General features: G+C 43.2%; 1 protein-coding gene across 5 annotated transcripts; it reads left to right on the top strand.

Annotated features, from left to right (window-relative positions):
- The first annotated feature begins 1,435 nt into the window (after positions 1 to 1,435).
- On the top strand, positions 1,436 to 15,763 carry LOC130393557 (NLR family CARD domain-containing protein 3-like). 5 transcript variants are annotated; one of them, XM_056604239.1, is made up of 13 exons: positions 2,118 to 2,215; positions 3,584 to 3,607; positions 6,143 to 6,239; positions 6,347 to 6,463; positions 6,538 to 6,654; positions 6,729 to 6,845; positions 7,053 to 7,119; positions 7,294 to 7,516; positions 8,380 to 10,156; positions 10,543 to 10,716; positions 10,949 to 11,122; positions 11,295 to 11,341; positions 13,325 to 15,763. In XM_056604239.1, exons 3-13 carry the CDS (start codon positions 6,157 to 6,159, stop codon positions 13,876 to 13,878), a joined length of 3,450 nt encoding a protein of 1,149 aa, XP_056460214.1. In that variant the 5' UTR covers positions 2,118 to 2,215; positions 3,584 to 3,607; positions 6,143 to 6,156; the 3' UTR covers positions 13,879 to 15,763. The 5 variants fall into 5 exon arrangements, with proteins under 5 accessions (XP_056460213.1, XP_056460214.1, XP_056460212.1 ...); XM_056604237.1 differs by lacking the exon at positions 2,118 to 2,215 and adding an exon at positions 2,320 to 2,369 and having other exon boundaries at positions 3,584 to 4,039; positions 13,325 to 15,762; XM_056604238.1 differs by lacking the exons at positions 2,118 to 2,215; positions 3,584 to 3,607 and adding an exon at positions 1,436 to 1,716 and having other exon boundaries at positions 13,325 to 15,762.
- Positions 15,764 to 17,495: the final 1,732 nt, after the last annotated feature.

The raw sequence follows: 17,495 nt of genomic DNA, 5'->3' as shown, positions 1-17,495 counted from the left end.
GCCATTATGTAACCATATATTTGACCTGTTCTGTAGTAGTAGCAGACACATTTACAGTATACGTCTTAAGTTATCTCAATTACTTCAAATAAACTTTTATGCATATGGATTGACATTGCTGGAAAATATCGTCATGTGTTACTACTTTCTTTTCTACTATAGTTTTACACAGAACGAGCAATTCACTTACTGCTATCTAAAATAAATAAAACGTACTATTCTGCCAATGGGATAACGAATCAAAGTCCTTATTAGATATAAATGATCAATATCAATATGTATAAATGTATATCGCTTCACTTACTGTACGTTTACCTACACTTGTCTGCCTCCACCTCGGAATTCATAATATGATATGCTTCAACACTGGAGGAGGATGCAGCGAAATGCTTAAAAATAACGATATATTCAGATTCCGAGCATCGTGCAAAGACACTGCAGGTGAAATGCTAGGAGTTAAAGCAGGGAGCTTGGAATTTAGCATTAGTTGCCAGCATGCGAAGTGTCATAATTATGTCGCATTTAATTGGGGGCAGCTTTTATTCAAATGAAAGCTTCCCTCAATTTTTATTTCATCACTAGCTGACCAGGTTTGCCATCACGCTATAACAAATAAATGGGAGAAGGCAATGAAGAAGATGTAAATGGGCAGATTTTAGAAAAAGAAGCTTGTTAACCATCAGTATCCGTATGATTATCAGTACAAATGTTGTAAGGTGGTAGCATGTATGTAGCCACAGATTTATTTTTGCAGCCACAGAACTGAGTCAGCCCAGTGATGCTGATGAGACAGGGCTAGGAGGAGGAAGAGGAAACACAGCTACAGGTGTGTACACTGCACAATATAGGAGTTAAACAAAGGATAGGATGCAGTTACAGCTGTGTCAAGTACTGGGTTTCATTGGGGTGGGTCTGTCTGAATCATTTAACTCCCAGGCTGTCCCACTCCGGCCCTGTGTGTGTGTGTGTGTGTGTGTGTGTGTGTGTGTGTGTGTGTGTGTGTGTGTGTGTGTGTGTGTGTGTGTGTGTGTGTGTGTGTGTGTGTGTGTGTGTGTGTGTGTGTGTGTGTGTGTGTGTGTGGTACAAGTAATCATCTTTACTTAGTTAATGATTTATTGTTTTAATGACAGGACGTTCCCAGGTCCAGGACTGTGTCCTGGTTTGATCCGAGGTGTTTCTGACGGCGTGGATACGCTTCAGAAAGATCTATTTTCTATGTTTGTTTGGGTGGTTGTCTGTTTCCTACTCTGAAAAAGCTTTAGTCGTTTCCTTCTCCTTCAAATTAAAAGCGTTTCCTTTGCTTTCTCCCAGCTGAATTCTGATACGTTGGGAGTCACATGATTTCACCACGGACGATGCAAAGTACAGCAGAACTTTATAGCCTATTTATAGGCGTAACTTTAGTTCCACTGTTTTCACCTCGAACATCATTACTGGGACCTGGTGGTTTATAGCTTTATAGGGACCTTATCAAACCTTTGCTCCATCTCATATTATCAATTCATCACTGAATAAATATTTGAACAACAGCATACTACGTATGCTGTTGTTCAAAGTCTCCTTCCTCATTTTTCTTCCTCACTGAGGAGCCCAGCAGCTAAATCTATACTCTCAGAACCTTTAGAACCGTGTTATAGTTCTGTATCGGGACTTTTTGTGCTTTTATATTTTCATACGACGCGGGGCAGCATACGTTTTCATCACGGAGAAGCTAAGGTACGTTTTGCTATAGGCCTACGTCATGTTTTTCTTTCGATTGTTGGTACTATATTCACACTGTGTTAATATATCCTAAATTAATCGGTTTTCACTCCAAGTTCAGTGTTTCCAGGTTTCTGCTGTAAAAGAGACGTTGATCTCAGAGAGAGAACCTGTTTGAATAAAGGAATACGGGTCAGAAGATCTATATTATTGATGTTCTGATTGAAACATATGGAGAAATATAGGAAAATATATGCTATAATATGAAGGCCTCATTGATTTTAAGTAATTCCTTCAGAAACTAGAATGGGTTCTTTAGTGGATATTTCAATTGTGTGTCAATTTGTTTTTGTTGGTCTGGAGGCACGACATCTGTGTCCAGTTCAGGGTTTCAGTTCAATGGCTTGTACATAGAAAAAGCCCCCCACCCGCTCCCCCAAATCGCTCCCCCCAATCGGGGCGTGCCTGTCTGCATCGTGTAGCTCCCGGGCTGTCCCACTCAGGCCCGGCACAGGTGTGTGTGTGTGGTGGTGCTGTTTGGAGTGGTTGAAGAGCCTTTGGTGCCACACGCACGCACGCACGCACGCACGCACGCACGCACGCACGCACGCACGCGCGCGCGCACGCGTTTCACAAGGCAGCACACGTTTCAACCCGGAGAAGCTAAGGTACAGTTTACTATGCGTCATTTTCTTCTTTATTCTCATTGTCTTAATGCATTCTAAAATATTCAAGTTCAGTGTTTTCAGGGTCCTGCTGTAAAAGACACATTGATCTCAGAGAGATAAACTGTTTCAACAAACGAATATGGGTCAGGCCATCAATAACTAGTTGCTGTAATGGGGGGGTTAGGCAGAACCCAAGTTGATGGGTAGGACAGACGACAGCTGGACAGTTTCAAGGATTTAATACGGTACAGGATCGGGGAGGCGGAGAGCAAACAGTAAAGTGAGCAACGGGAGGGCCGACAGGCAGGCGACGGGCAGGAAACAGGGAAGCAGACAGGCCGGCAGGAACTCTACAACAGACGGGTGGTCAGACAGGCGAGGGGTCGGAAACGGGAGGGCAGACAGGCCCTATTGTGTATCGCTGCGGCTTGTAGGTATGGGGTCAGAACAGTCTCATTATTAATGAATGCACAGAGAAGGATTCACAAATGTATTTTGTGATTTATAGATAAATTACGTCCTTCTCACAAATACATTTCAATGCACACGCAAAATGGATATCGGTATGTATAAATGTAAAATAAATCCATAAACAAAAATAAGTTTCACAAACACATTTCTGATCCAAACACAAATGTGCCATGTTTTAAATAAATGTAATATAAATTCATAAATATATTAATTAAATATATACTTTCCTCGAAATAATACAGTTTTCACAGTGTTCCATAACTTTGGAGAATAAACTGGCTGTGCCATAACAACGTGAGCTAATCAGCAAGTACAACATGTTCTAGACCAGTGGCTCTTAATTATTTTCTGTCATTCCCACCCTAGGAGACAGATATTTTTTATTTTTTTAAATAAATAAATAAGACACTAAGTCCCGTACTGCCGCTCGCCCCCCCCACACCTTTTACAAGCTGAGGGCTTTTTCATGAGTCTCATAGTATTAGAACATGTGGTACTTGTTGATTAGCTCACGTTGTTATGGCAATGAACATGCCCTCAGCTGATAAACAAATGCCAGCGTTTTTTTTCAACTGAAAATTAGCACCCATGTCAACTTCTTCTGCTCCTTGCACCTCATCATGCTTATCATGCTACGCAGCATTACAAGACACTGCCGACTAAAATAAGCCTGTTGACAGACTTTTTGACAGCAGAAACTATGTTAAGTGTGCTCGTGCTGCCTTTTTGGTTTTGTCAAACAGGAGACGCCCACCCACCAATCGGAGGTTAGAGATTCCTGCGGGAAGGTTGCGCTCGATTTAACTAGCCCAGGGGCCTCGGTCGACGAGCTGAGGGGGAGGAGCCATAGAAGGTTGGATGGATCCTCATGGAACGAGGAAGCTGAAGGCGTAACGCCTCCGGGTTTATGATGCGGGTTCTGGGAAATGGTCCTTGATACGGCTTCAAACCTTTGCTTAACATACAGTTATGACCATCATAAAGGATGTACACATAGTTAGCTGCTTTCCAAGTCTCCTTCCTCATTTGATTTTTCATCCACACTGAGGAGCCCAACAGCTTAGTCTTTACTCTCAGAACCTTTAGAACCGTGTTGATGTATTGTCTCGGTTCGAAACACTTAGTTTAAGTTTTCCTTTGGTGCTTTTATATTTTCGTACGACACGAGGCAGCACACGTTTCAACCCGGAGAAGCTAAGGTACAGTTTACTATGCGTCATTTTTTCTTTATTCTCACTGTCTTAATACATTCTAAAAAAAGACACATTGATCTCAGAGAGATAAACTGTTTCAACAAACGAATATGGGTCAGGCCATCAATAACTAGTTGCTGTAATGGGGGGGTTAGGCAGAACCCAAGTGCACGGACAGACGAAAGTTGGACAGTTTCAAGGATTTAATTCGGTACAGGATCGGGGAGGCGGAGAGCAAACAGTAAAGTGAGCAACGGGAGGGCAGACAGGCAGGCGACAGGCAGGAAACAGGGAAGCAGACAGGCCGGTGTAAGTACCACATTGGCTCGGCTACCAGATCGGCTCGGGGTCCGTCGTCTGCTGATTACGTTACACAATATCATTGGCTGTACGCTTGAATGGGCGTAGGCTACATTGTGATTGGCTGCTAAGGGACAGTTGTGATTGGCTGTTTTGTGCTGTAGCTCTGGCTGTCGTCATAGCAACCACAGCGAGCACATGTGTGAGCGCGAGTAGGTCTGTCTAGTTTCGGTTTGTGTTGCCAGATTGGGCATATGTCCCGTTTTTCCAGCCTAACGTGATTCAAAGTAGCCAAATCAGGCTGAAAATGTGCCCAATCTGGCAACACGGACGGCTTATCTTAACAGCCAAGATGATTCCGAGGGATGTTTTGTTTTTAGAAGAAAACTATCCATACAGATAGGTTGGGAATGGTCTATGTTCAAAATGAAAGATCATTACAGGCTCTTTAATTTAAGCCATAAAATACCTTATTGCTGTAGATAGCGTATTGTGTGACGTAATCAGCAGACGACGGACCCCGAGCCGATCTGGTAGCCGAGCCAATATGGCACTTACACCGGCAGGAACTCTACAACAGACGGGTGGTCAGACAGGCGAGGGGTCGGAAACGGGAGGGCAGACAGGCCCTATTGTGTATCGCTGCGGCTTGTAGGTATGGGGTCAGAACAGTCTCATTAATAATGAATGCACAGAGAAGGATTCACAAATGTATTTTGTGATTTATAGATAAATTACGTTCTTCTCACAAATACATTTCAATGCACACGCAAAATGGATATCGGTATGTATAAATGTAAAATAAATCAATAAACAAAAATAAGTTTCACAAACACATTTCTGATCCACACACAAATGTGCCTTGTTTTAAATAAATGTAATATAAATCCATACATATATTAATTAAAAATATAATTTCAGGACATCAGTACGAGGCGTACATCGTTTTGTAACCAGGGTAGATACACAGGGTTTGCGGTAACCCTAGGTTTTCCGTTCCAAAATGAAAACGGTATGTTAGTTAGGCCCAGGGGCGATTCTAGGAAGTATATAAAGTCCTGTCCAAGATTTTTTTATTTGTCAGCCTTTATTTTATTAGTTATATGCTGTTGTATGTCTAAGCCAAAAGCTGGCAGTGTCAGCTAAATAATGCAGTTCTGAATCAATAAAGTGATGAAGGGAAAAAAGACTATTTGGATGAAGGAATAATCAATGGATGGGACCATATTTCCCCCTTTTTTTTTATTGACACAGTTACTGAAACACATTGGTACAATATGTACTAGATTAATAATATGAGAAACATACCACTATTTCGGGGGTAATAAACTACGTTGTCTCACTTTCAGGGACCCATTCATTTTTATAAAACTTTTGATGCAAAAAAATCTTGTTCTGATGCAAAAAAAAAAGGGTGCTAAATTTCAGTTAAAACAAAACTTTATTTTTTTAAATAAATAAAACACTAAGTCCCGTACTGCCGCTCGCTCCCCCCCCCCCCCACTTCTCATATTATTAGAACATGTGGTACTTGTTGATTAGCTCACGTTGCTATGGCAATATGCCCTCAGCTGATAAAATAATGCCAGCGTTTTTTTTTCAACTGAAAATTAGCACCCATGTCAACTTCTTCTGCTCCTTGCACCTTATCATGCTTATCATGCTACGCAGCATTACATGACCCTGCCGACATTCTGTCATTGCTTCTGTAAAAAAAAAAAGTAGGATATTAGATTTCAGAACGAAATGATAGGGGGGGCTAAGTCATCATGTGATCCACAGAAACAATATAGTTGTGTTTTTGTCCAGGTCTCCAGTCTACTATGGATGAGGAGAGAGAGGAGGGGGGTCCTACCTCTAAAAGCACTCCGTCTGGGGAACATGGCCTCCAGAGCAAACCCAAGAGGTAAGAAGAGGAACTCTCTGTCTGTGACTGTCGTCCATCTCAGAGCTCAGCAGTGATACATCATGACTCCATCATTAGTCTGAGTAAAAGCTGTGTGTGTGTTGAAGCCCAGAGCAGCAGGAGAGAGCAGACTCCCCTGGACCCAGCTGTGTTTCCATGAAGAGTGACCGCTCTATGGATCCTCCTGAAGAGTTTAAAGAGGGAAATCTATCTATTAAGAAGAGGTGAGGATTTAGCAGAGATAATAAAAATACAGCATTTAACAAACATCCCTAAATCCTGGTTCTTGTTTTTCTAGAAAAGTCCTGCAGGAGAGGGTAGACTCCCCTGGACCCAGCTGTGTCACCATGAAGAGTGACCGCTCTATGGATCCTCCTGAAGTGTTTAAAGAGGGAAATCTATCTATTAAGAAGAGGTGAGGATTGAGCAGAGATAATAAAAATACAGCATATAACAAACATCCCTAAATCCTGGTTCTTGTTTTTCTAGGCAAGTCCTGCAGGAGAGGGCAGACTCCCCTGGACCCAGCTGTGTCACCATGAAGACTGACCGGTCTATGGATGGACCTCCTGAATTTAAAGATGGACGCCCCACCAGAAAGGATAGGTAGGAGTTTCAAACAGAAGAGGATTTATCTGACTTAATGTATGTAAGTCAGGAAAAATAGATCCAAAGTGTGTGTGTGTGTGTGTGTGTGTGTGTGTGTGTGTGTGTGTGTGTGTGTGTGTGTGTGTGTGTGTGTGTGTGTGTGTGTGTGTGTGTGTGTGTGTGTGTGTGTGTGTGTGTGTGTGTGTGTGTGCTTGTTCTCCACAGACAACACCAGAAGAGGTCAAAGGTTACCAGTGCTCAGTCAGTACAGCAGCAAACAGAGCTGATCAAGGTGTGTAGACATTTGACTTTAGCTCTACAGGAACATTAGAAAGCATCTCTTGTGGTGGTACAATTATCCAAGCTTCCCTCTTTAGACCAGTGGGACGTGAATCCAGGACAGATGCTTCTGATGTTCTCAGTTAGTTCAGAGTAAAGTTCTCCTTGATGTTCGTTTCTATTCCAGAGGGCTGAGGAGAAGGCACACGCTTTTCTAGACAAGGAGATGAAGAAGGTCTGGAGGGTTCTCTTCCCACAATGCTCAGAGAGTCAGACGGAGGAGGAAGAGGAGGAGGTGGATGGTAAGAATGAGGAGCAGAGGAGGCGTGCCAAAGTGGGAGTGGCCGACATCACAAAGCTCTGCCTGATGGAGATGAACCAGAAGGAACTGGCCGACACACTGGGGGGCGGTAAGGTTCTCTAATCTTGAAAACAGGGCTAGTTCAGCATTTGTTCAGCAAATTAAATTACATAATGTGAGATTTCTGCATTTCTACCATCAATTTGGAGGTCTTTCCTATTCTGGGTTAGATGGTCTGATCCAGATATGTATGGTTATGTGGGGGTATCAAATTAAATGGTCTGATCCAGATATGTAGGGGTATTGTGGGTTTATCGGGTTGAAGAATGTTGAACATTATGCTGCAGATCAACAGCAGAGTTTCTCAGTGGAAGAGATGCAACACTATCTTGGTCTTTCAGCATAGCAAGTCACCAGTGATTCACAATCATTATTACTCTCAAGACACCAATCATAAGTCTGTGTAAATAACGTAATAAACCTGAACATTTTGAATCTGTAACATGCAGTCCTTTTCACGACCATAAGGAATGAAGCCTCTAAATATCATGATGTTGATAATTTAAGAGGAAATGTTTCCTCTTGACTTGTTTCCTCTCAGGCTGGTCTGATACAAATTCGCATGATATCTTACAAAAAGTTACAGTCATCATCAAAATGCATTCTTATGCTAAAACAAGGGCAAAATCAGCCATGTTTGGTTTTCAGTATTCATAGCGTCCATATCAACCACCAAAGCAAAGATGGAGATTGTTCTATTTGCTGGTGAGACCCGAAAGAATTGATGTAGATTCGTAATAATGAATCATAATATTGCATATTCCACTGAGAATGCTGATAGAAATTTGGATGAATGTTCAAAATGTACACATAACTTTTCGTACGATATCATACAAACCATTGCATGAGGATATTTTATTCCACTGATGACACTATCCACTCACTTTTGTCTTGTGTTCTTTTGTCATTAAGGCTCTACTGCTGTTCAGTGCACACGTAACATCAAGTCTCATCTGAAGGAGAAGTTCAGGTGCATGTTTGAGGGAATCGCTAAAGCAGGACATTCAACACCTCTGAATGACTTCTACACAGACCTCTTCATCACAGAAGGAAGCAGTGGAGAGGTCAACAAGGAACATGAGGTCAGACTGATTGAAACAGCTTCCAGGAAACCAGCCAGGGAGGAAAAACCAATCAGATGTGAAGACATTTTTCAACCCTTACCTGACCAATATCAAAGAATCAGAACAATATTGACAACTGGAGTGGCCGGCATTGGAAAAACCGTCTTAACACACAAGTTCACTCTGGACTGGGCTGAAGGTAAAACCAACCAAGACATAAACATCACATTTCTCCTTACATTTAGAGAGCTGAATTTAATGAAAGGGAAAGAGTTTAGCTTGGTGGAACTTCTTCATTACTTCTTTATTGAGACCAAAGAAGCAGGAATTTGCACATTTGACCTCTACCAAGTTGTCTTCATCTTGGATGGTCTGGATGAGTGTCGACTACCTCTGGACTTCCAGAACAACCCGATCTGGACTGATGTCACAGAGCCGACCTCGGTGGACGTGCTGCTGACAAACCTCATCAGGGGCAACCTGCTTCCCTCCGCTCGCATCTGGATAACCACACGCCCTGCAGCAGCCAATCAGCTCCCTGCTGAGTGTGTTGACAGGGTGACCGAGGTGAGAGGGTTCACTGACAAACAAAAGGAGGAGTACTTCAGGAAGAGATTCAGAGAGGAGAAGCTGGCAAGCACAATCTTCTCCCACATCAAGACATCACGAAGCCTCCATATCATGTGTCACATCCCAGTCTTCTGTTGGATCACAGCTACAGTTCTGGAGGACTTCAAAACATCCAAGAGAAGAGAGGAGATGCCCAAGACCGTGACTCAGATGTACAGTCACTTCCTGCTTGTTCAGTCCATACAGGGGGACAGGAAGTACCATGGGAGGGCTAAAACAGATCCAGACTGGAGTTCAGAGGGCAGGGAAATCATTTTTTCTCTGGGAAAATTGGCTTTTAACCAGCTGGAGAAAGGCAACCTGATCTTCTACGAGTCAGACCTGGCAGAGTGTGAAATTGAAATCAGGGCAGCCTCTCAAACAGGAGTGTTCACCCAGATCTTTAAAGAGGAGTGTGGGCTGTACCATGGCAAGGTGTTCTGCTTTGTCCATCTGAGCATCCAGGAGTTTCTGGCTGCCCTCTATGTCTTTCAGTTCTTTCTCAAAACTGGGGTCAATCTTCTCTCCGAAGAACAACCAACCTGCATTGAAGATATACTCAATCTCTACCAGAGTGCCGTGGACAAGGCCTTACAGAGTGAGAATGGACACCTGGACTTGTTCCTCCGCTTCCTCCTGGGCCTCTCGCTGGAGACCAATCAGATTCTCCTACGAGGTCTGCTGGGACAGACAGGAAGTAGCTCCCAGACCAATCAGAATACAGTGTCTTACATCAAGAAGAAGATAAATGGAGATCTTTCTCTGGAGAGAAGTATCAATCTGATCCACTGTCTGAATGAGCTCAACGACCGTTCTCTAGTGGAGGAGATCCAACAGCTCCTGACATCAGGAAGTCTCTCTAGAGAATCCCTCTCTCCTGCTCAGTGGTCAGCTCTGGTCTTCATCTTACTGTCATCAGAAGAGGAGCTGGAGGTGTTTGACCTGAAGAAATACTCTGCTTCAGAGGAGGGTCTTCTGAGGCTGCTGCCAGTGGTTAAAGCCTCCAAAACATCTCTGTAGGTTCACTAATAACAAGTTTTACCATACACACAACACAATATACATAATATAGATTATAAAAGTTATTATAATATACATAACATATCTGTAGTTCTACTGTAATTGTACAATGACATGTACAAGAAATGCAAGAAAATATAAATAATGCTACAATAAAAAATAATATTAATATTCAAAACCAATTTCAAACACTACAAAGCATATTTTCAATAATCTACATTTTACACCAAATACTGAATTGACATTTACGGATATAATATATTGACTAGTATATATTTGTTAAATTAATAAAAAAACACAATTCCTTCATTATGTAAGAAGTAAAAGTGGAAAGTTATTTTAATCACAGTTCCTAACATTTTTTTTTTTTTTGTGTGTGAAGGCTGAATTGCTGTCATCTGTCAGAGAGATGCTGTGAAGCTCTGGCCTCAGTTCTCAGCTCCAACTCCTCTAGTCTGAGAGAGCTGGACCTGAGTACCAATGATCTGCAGGATTCTGGAGTGAAGCTGCTCTCTGCTGGACTGGGGAGTCCACACTGTAGATTGGAAACTCTCAGGTCAGTTTTACTCAATGATCCAAGAATTATACCACAAGGTTTACTATCAGAAGGTATTTGACCGATTCACATCCAGAAAAGTAATAATTCACACCTGTGTGTGTGTGTGTGTGTGTGTGTGTGTGTGTGTGTGTGTGTGTGTGTGTGTGTGTGTGTGTGTGTGTGTGTGTGTGTGTGTGTGTGTGTGTGTGTGTGTGTGTGTGTGTGTGTGTGTGTGTGCGCGCGTGCGTAGCTTGTCTGGCTGCCTGGTCACACAGGAAGGCTGTGCTTCTCTGGCCTCAGCTCTGAGCTCCAACCCCTCCCATCTGAGAGAGCTGGACCTGAGCTACAATCATCCAGGAGACTCAGGAGCTATGCTGCTCTCAGCTGGACTGGAGGATCGATGCTGGAGACTGGAAACTCTCAGGTATGGAGAGGACAGCAAACCATTCAGGGACAAAGTCTCCTACAAGGATTCAACCCGCTGCTAGATGAAGTGGTTCAAACGCAGCTGTAACTCATGTTATTTACAAAGTGATGAGAGCAGATGATGAAGGTGAATGTTTCAACATGCTCCTCTCACTTCTTTTTCCCCCCAGTGTGGAGCACGGTGGAGTGTGGAGACTGAAACCAGCTCTCAAGAAGTGTAAGTGTCTGTTTAGTTTGATTCATCACAACACACACTTACTATAGAGATGGAAAGTCCACCCACACAGCAGGAGGTGAAGTCCGTTCATTCAAATGTGTACTTGTGTGTTTGTTTTCCGTTTATGTATGTCTATGTAATGAGTTCAATGAGTCCGTGCAGGCAGAATTGTCGTCCCTCAGCGGGAGCTCGTCCATTGTCTTTTAGAAAGCAAACACAATGACTCAAAACTATAACAGAGGATTCCCGCTAGTCGTCTCTGTGTGGGTTTTTTGTGTGATCTCCATTCGCTCTCGCTCTGGATCTCTTTGGTCCGTTTGCTCCGGGCTCTCCTACTACAACACAAAGCAGGCACATAAGTATACACTCCCTGATTGGCCTGACTGCGAGCAGGTGTCCGCAATCAGGTCCAATCCCCCCAGCCGATCCGGTGTGCTCCCAACCTGCCCATACTCCCCCTGCAGGCCAGGCGTCGCACGTCCCCCCCCACACACCCCCACCGCCCGACAAAGTCCGGGGTCACATCCGGCCGACCAACTCACTCCCCCCTCCCCGGAGAGGGAGAGGAAGTCCGCCACGACCATCTGCGCCCCAGGCCTGTGCACGACCCGAAGGTTAAAGGGTTGCAACGCGAGGTACCACCGGGTGATCCTCGCGTGATCCTGCCGGTAGTGCCCTACTGGAGGGGGGGCGTGGTCGGAGTAGAGGGTGAACGCGCGCCCCAGAAGGTAGTAGCGAAGGGCGCCGACGCCCATCGGATGGCGAGACACTCCTTTTCCACCGTGCTGGTCCGACCCTCCCGGTCTGATCATTTCCGGCTCAGGTACAGCACCGGGCGGTCGACACCCTCCACCCGCTGGGTCAGGACCGCGCCCAACCCCCTCCCCGACGCGTCCGTCTGCAGGGAACAAGGGAGATCAAAGTTAGGAGCACATAGGACCGACTTCCCACAGAGGGCTGTTTTAATAGCCTCAAACACCTGACATGGCTCCGACCACTGGGCTCTATCTGGGGCCCTCTTGCGGGTGAGGTCGTTCAAGGGGCTGGCCAGGTCCGAGAAGTGCGGCACGACCTGCCGGTAGTACCCCGCCAGTCCCAAGAACCACCTCACCTCCTTCTTGGTCCTGGGCCGAGGGGAGTCTAGTATGTTTGTGTAGATATGTACGTGTGCGTATGTGTACTATTGCTATTGCTTGGATATCTCATAGGAGCCATCAGTGGGGCTTTCAACATTTACAATGTAGTGTAAATGTTGAGGGAGTAGATGCAGTTTATACATGTTATACAAACAATCACATTTAGTCTTTCTATGTAATGTTTGTAGAGTAGATGGCACGTGAAACAAAACCAGAATAAGAAGAAGTAGTGCTGGGCGGTATACCGGTTCACACCGTAAAAGGGTGTGTATTTCTGTTAGGATATGAATTTTTAATATACCGCCATACTGTTATATTTGATTACACGACATTCGGAACGCTGCGCCGCGAGACACTGTTTCAGACGGGACCCTTTTCCATGTTGCGCTTTTGAACACGCACGGTATATACGTTATATTACTTAATATTACTTTGGCAGCAATGTTTTAAACCTCGCCTTGCACGCGTGTAAGGCGAGGTGTAAACGTGAGCAGCGTAGCTGCGTGCCTGGTTGCTTTCAATTATTACTTATTTTAATATTTTTAACATTCTTTTTTTAATCATTCCTTTAGATAAGTCGACTATTCGAAAAGTTTGTGGAAAGATTAGTCGTTTAAAAATTTGCCATAATTGGCAGCACTAGTGAATACCTGATTATGCACGAAAAACATTATACCGTCATACCATGAAATCGTTAGAATTTAGAAAAATACCATAAAACTATACTATAAATTTTAGGTCACACAACAGACCTAGTGATGATGATGATGATGATGATGATGATGATGATGATGATGATGATGATAAAGAATTTTTCAGCAGCTCATCGTGTCTTGTTCTCCCTCAGATGCCTGTGAACTCACACTGGATCCAGACACGGCCAACAGACAACTCTCTCTGTCTGAGGACAACAGGAAGGTGACAGAGGTTACAGAGGATCAGTCGTATCCGGATAACCCAAAGAGATTTGACTCCTCTCCCCAGGTGCTGTGTAGAGAGGGTCTGACTGGCCGCTGTTACTGGGAGGTAGAGTGGAAAGGACCTGTTGAGATAGGAGTGACATACAGAGGAATCACAAGGAGGGGAGGGAATGGTGGCAGCTGGCTTGGATTGAACAACAAGTCCTGGTGTCTTCATTGTCATGAGGGTGGTTACTATGCCCTGTACAACGGTCAAAGAACAATCACGTGTCCCCCCCCCGCTGGCTCTACCAGAGTAGGAGTGTATCTGGACCGGCCTACTGGCACTCTGTCCTACTACAGAGTGTCCCCAGGTGGAGGAGGGTCCTCAGACACACTGAGACTCATCCACACCTTCCAGTCCACCTTCACCCAGGAGGACCTCCTCCCTGGGTTTGGGTTATTGAGTTGTGGTGCCTCAGTGTCTCTGTGTCGGTTGTAGCAACACACATACACATGCATATATAAACACACACACGCACATTTATGAATACACACGCATATATGAATACACAAACAACACACACACACACACACACACACACACATGCATAGATAAACACTCACACATGCATTAATGAATACACACACTACTACACGCACAAACACCCACATATATATGAATACACACACATGCATACAGATTCACACACACACACACACACACACACACACACACACACACACACACACATATTAATACATACACACACGCATGCATGTATGGATACCCACAAGCCCACGTGCACGTGTAATTATAACCGAATTATCTATCACTTCAACTAACTATAAACATGAGGAATCGGGGAGTCCGGAAAAAGTATTGACAGAGACTTTATTGTTACCCACAAACTAGCAACAACAACGCAGAGTGAGGTTTGCAAAGTCACTGACGGGGGCTCCGATCCCGGACCCTCTTATCCATTCAAACTGAGCTGTTTTGCATGTAATATGACCGTCCTGGTATATCCTTACGTTCCTTTAAGTATGTGTTCATCTACTGTAGTTAATCTAAATAATGGGAGGATGACAGTAGCCTTGGCCCCAGGCTCCCTGGCGCCTTATGAGGCCCTTGCTCTGAGTCCAGAGGTGGTTTCTCTACTTTCCACCATTAATGTATGCCTGATGTATATAGGCCTGATAATACTCATAGTTAATATAAAAGTAATGGTTAATTTCTCCCATACACGCACGTGCGCATGTATGAATACACACATTTCCCACATACATCCGCATTCGAATACACAAACCACAAAGACACTTTCACATTCACACACACAAACACATGTTTAAATACACACACACTCATATGTAAATACAAACACACACACACACACGCTCACACATGAATACACACACGATTTAAGAACATGTTATCAACTATACTGCTTTTTTTGTGCTTCTGAAAAGTTTAGCATGATAAACCATGAAAGGAAGAGACTTTTAAAATGTTCCATAGGGTGAGGCAAGTTTTACAAAGACTATATTTCTAATGTAAAATGTATTTCAAATTTTGGTTGAATGTAAATCAAAACTTGTTTATACTACAATATTTTGTATATTTTCCGACATTAACAGTTTCATACTGCAGGGCTCTGATATCAGTTTATATTTTGATAAGCCTAACATGGAACCTGATTTAAAGCAGATTTAATATTATATTCATAATGCAAGCGGTCTTAGAAAAGCTATTACGGTAATCATGTTGTGATGACTTTAAATATTGAATACTTTTGAATTTTGATTCCTTGTGTTCTGTTGGGAATAACAGAAAAGCAGAACATGTTCAGTTATGACCGATATATCGGCAAACCTGTTTATGATTTATAATGTCTACTGCTTCTAAAGTTTCAGTCCTTGTGCTTATTGTGTACTTGTAAGGGACTCTTATCTGTTGTGCTGGTTAATAAAGCATAATCGTAATAAACAATTAAAAGGATCAACTGTATGTTCTCGTGTGTTCAGCAGAGGTTTGGGGTTTCACTAAATAAAAAGCACAAGGCTAGGCTTCGTCTACACAAACATTAATAATCAGGATACCAGCAATTGCATTTCCATATCAGACTCATACGCCCGAAGAGTGACATAATACGGAGTGAATTCTAGTAACGACCCGACAGGAAACAGACCCCAGCTACTGGCGTCTCTCCAGAGATGAGCCTTGCAGGCTGGTTGATACACCACCTCCCCCGTGGCGTCTAACAGGACCCTGAGCCTCCATGTTGAAACACACAGAGGTCTGTGGTTGAGGCGCAGGTGCTGAGCTAAAGAAGAAGGGACCTCTCCTTCTCTGCCTGGTTGGGAGTGGGCCCATGCAGGCCACCGTACCACAGAATCAGACCAGGACCTGTTTTATTAAGATAATCCCAGTGACACGACCAGTTGACCTTTTGTGTTTGTTATTATAGGGCAAGGCATGACAATAAAGAAGGATTCATATAGGATTTTTAATCCCTGCATGCATTTTTTGCTGCAGCCACTAGAGGGTTCAGTGAGTCCCTGAAACAACACAAACTGCACCTGTGGTGTTCAGCAGATGATTCTACTTCCTGTTTCTTCAGTTTAAATCCTCAATCCCCAATACATGCACCTGTTGACACATAGAAATGGATGTCTTTCTTATCTACACAATAGACTATGGGCCTACTTATGTCTCTTACTCACAGGCTCTATCCACCTTATTCCGCGTGTAAACAAGGGGGGCGCCATATTGGTTCCGTTTTGTGTTCTATCTTCCGGTTGAGCAACCCTGTCCTTTATCAGTGGAACAATACATTAGCAATTTTAGTCAAGATTGATTGAAATTCTTTATTGACACACATGTACAAAGGCAAGTGCACAAATGTACATCAGGTCAAAAGGATGAAACAAAAAAGCCCATGGGCTTATTTCCATTATGGTCCCTTTGTAGTGTCAGCATGTGGATAGGTATAATGTGTGTGTTAAATGTAATGTACATGACAGTGTGGGAACAAAGCAAAAAATGACATTCCAATCACACATCCACAATTCGTAAAACATGCCATTCCAATTACACATTCACAATTCATTGAAAAAAATTGTCTTCATACTACTAGCAGGTCACCCATTCCATAAAACTGCAGCTGAATATAAGAAAGAGCCCCTTCCCATACAACTTCTAAATCTGAACAGCACCAGATCAGTTGCACTTCTCCTTGTGGAGTAGCTATGTGTGTTTAGTATCCTAAGAAAAAGAATTGCATAAATATTTAGGTACCTCGTTTTTATTAATTCTATGCACCATACACAGTTGTATATAGTTTACTCTATCCTCTACTTTCAACCATTTCAAGCTACTAAAATGAGCAGGAGTGAGATGAGTGAGAGGTTGTATCTTAAGGATCAGCCTTACTAGTTTTTTTTTAGATGTTTATAACTTCTTTTTGAGGATGATGAAGATGACCAGCATTATTCTACTATAGTGGGATAAGATGGGGAGTGGGGTAAAATGAGCCAGTGGGTAAATCCCCCCCCCCCCCCGCCCCCCTGTATTTAGGCAACCGTAACAATTTTATTGTACTCTTTTTGTTGGCACTCAAAAACTGTTTGTAAAGTCTCTTGTTCTCTTTCTATCACTCCCCTATGTTACCATATATTTGACCGGTTCTGTAGTAGTAGCAGACACATTTACAGTAAACTGCTTTAAGTTATCTCTATTACTTAAACCTTCCTGCATTTAGATTGACATTGCTGGAACATATCTTCATATGTTACTTCTTTCTTTTATAATAAAGTTGAATTCCATTACTCACTGCTATCTAAAATAAAACGTAACATCCTGCCCACGGGATAACGAATCAAAGTCCATTAGATATAAATTATATCAATCTTTAAAAATGTGTGTCGCCACTTGTATGTTTTCTCTCTACTCTTCTCTACACTCATATGATATGCCTTCCTTCATGACTTCGGGATTCATATGATATGCTTCAACCCCCCATAGTATAACCATACATGTTTTATTATAGAAACGCTTCAAACCTGAATAGATCCGTGCGTAAGGACGGCTCGCCTGTGCGTGAGTGCGCACCACCGGAT

This window comes from Gadus chalcogrammus, chromosome 12 (genome assembly GCF_026213295.1).
Source record: "Gadus chalcogrammus isolate NIFS_2021 chromosome 12, NIFS_Gcha_1.0, whole genome shotgun sequence".
In the NCBI taxonomy this organism is placed as follows: Eukaryota; Metazoa; Chordata; class Actinopteri; order Gadiformes; family Gadidae; genus Gadus; species Gadus chalcogrammus.
This window is presented reverse-complemented; position numbering and strand designations above follow the sequence as displayed.

What these genes read in the sequence shown, in the direction of transcription:
- LOC130393557 (XM_056604235.1), top strand. Translation starts at nt 3,541, where the DNA reads ATGTTAAGTGTGCTCGTGCTGCCTTTTTGGTTTTGTCAAACAGGAGAC. An exon ending in AAAGCCTCCAAAACATCTCT is followed by an intron (nt 10,157 to 10,542) that starts GTAGGTTCACTA and finishes TTGTGTGTGAAG; the next exon opens with GCTGAATTGCTGTCATCTGT. An exon ending in TGTAGATTGGAAACTCTCAG is followed by an intron (nt 10,717 to 10,948) that starts GTCAGTTTTACT and finishes GCGCGTGCGTAG; the next exon opens with CTTGTCTGGCTGCCTGGTCA.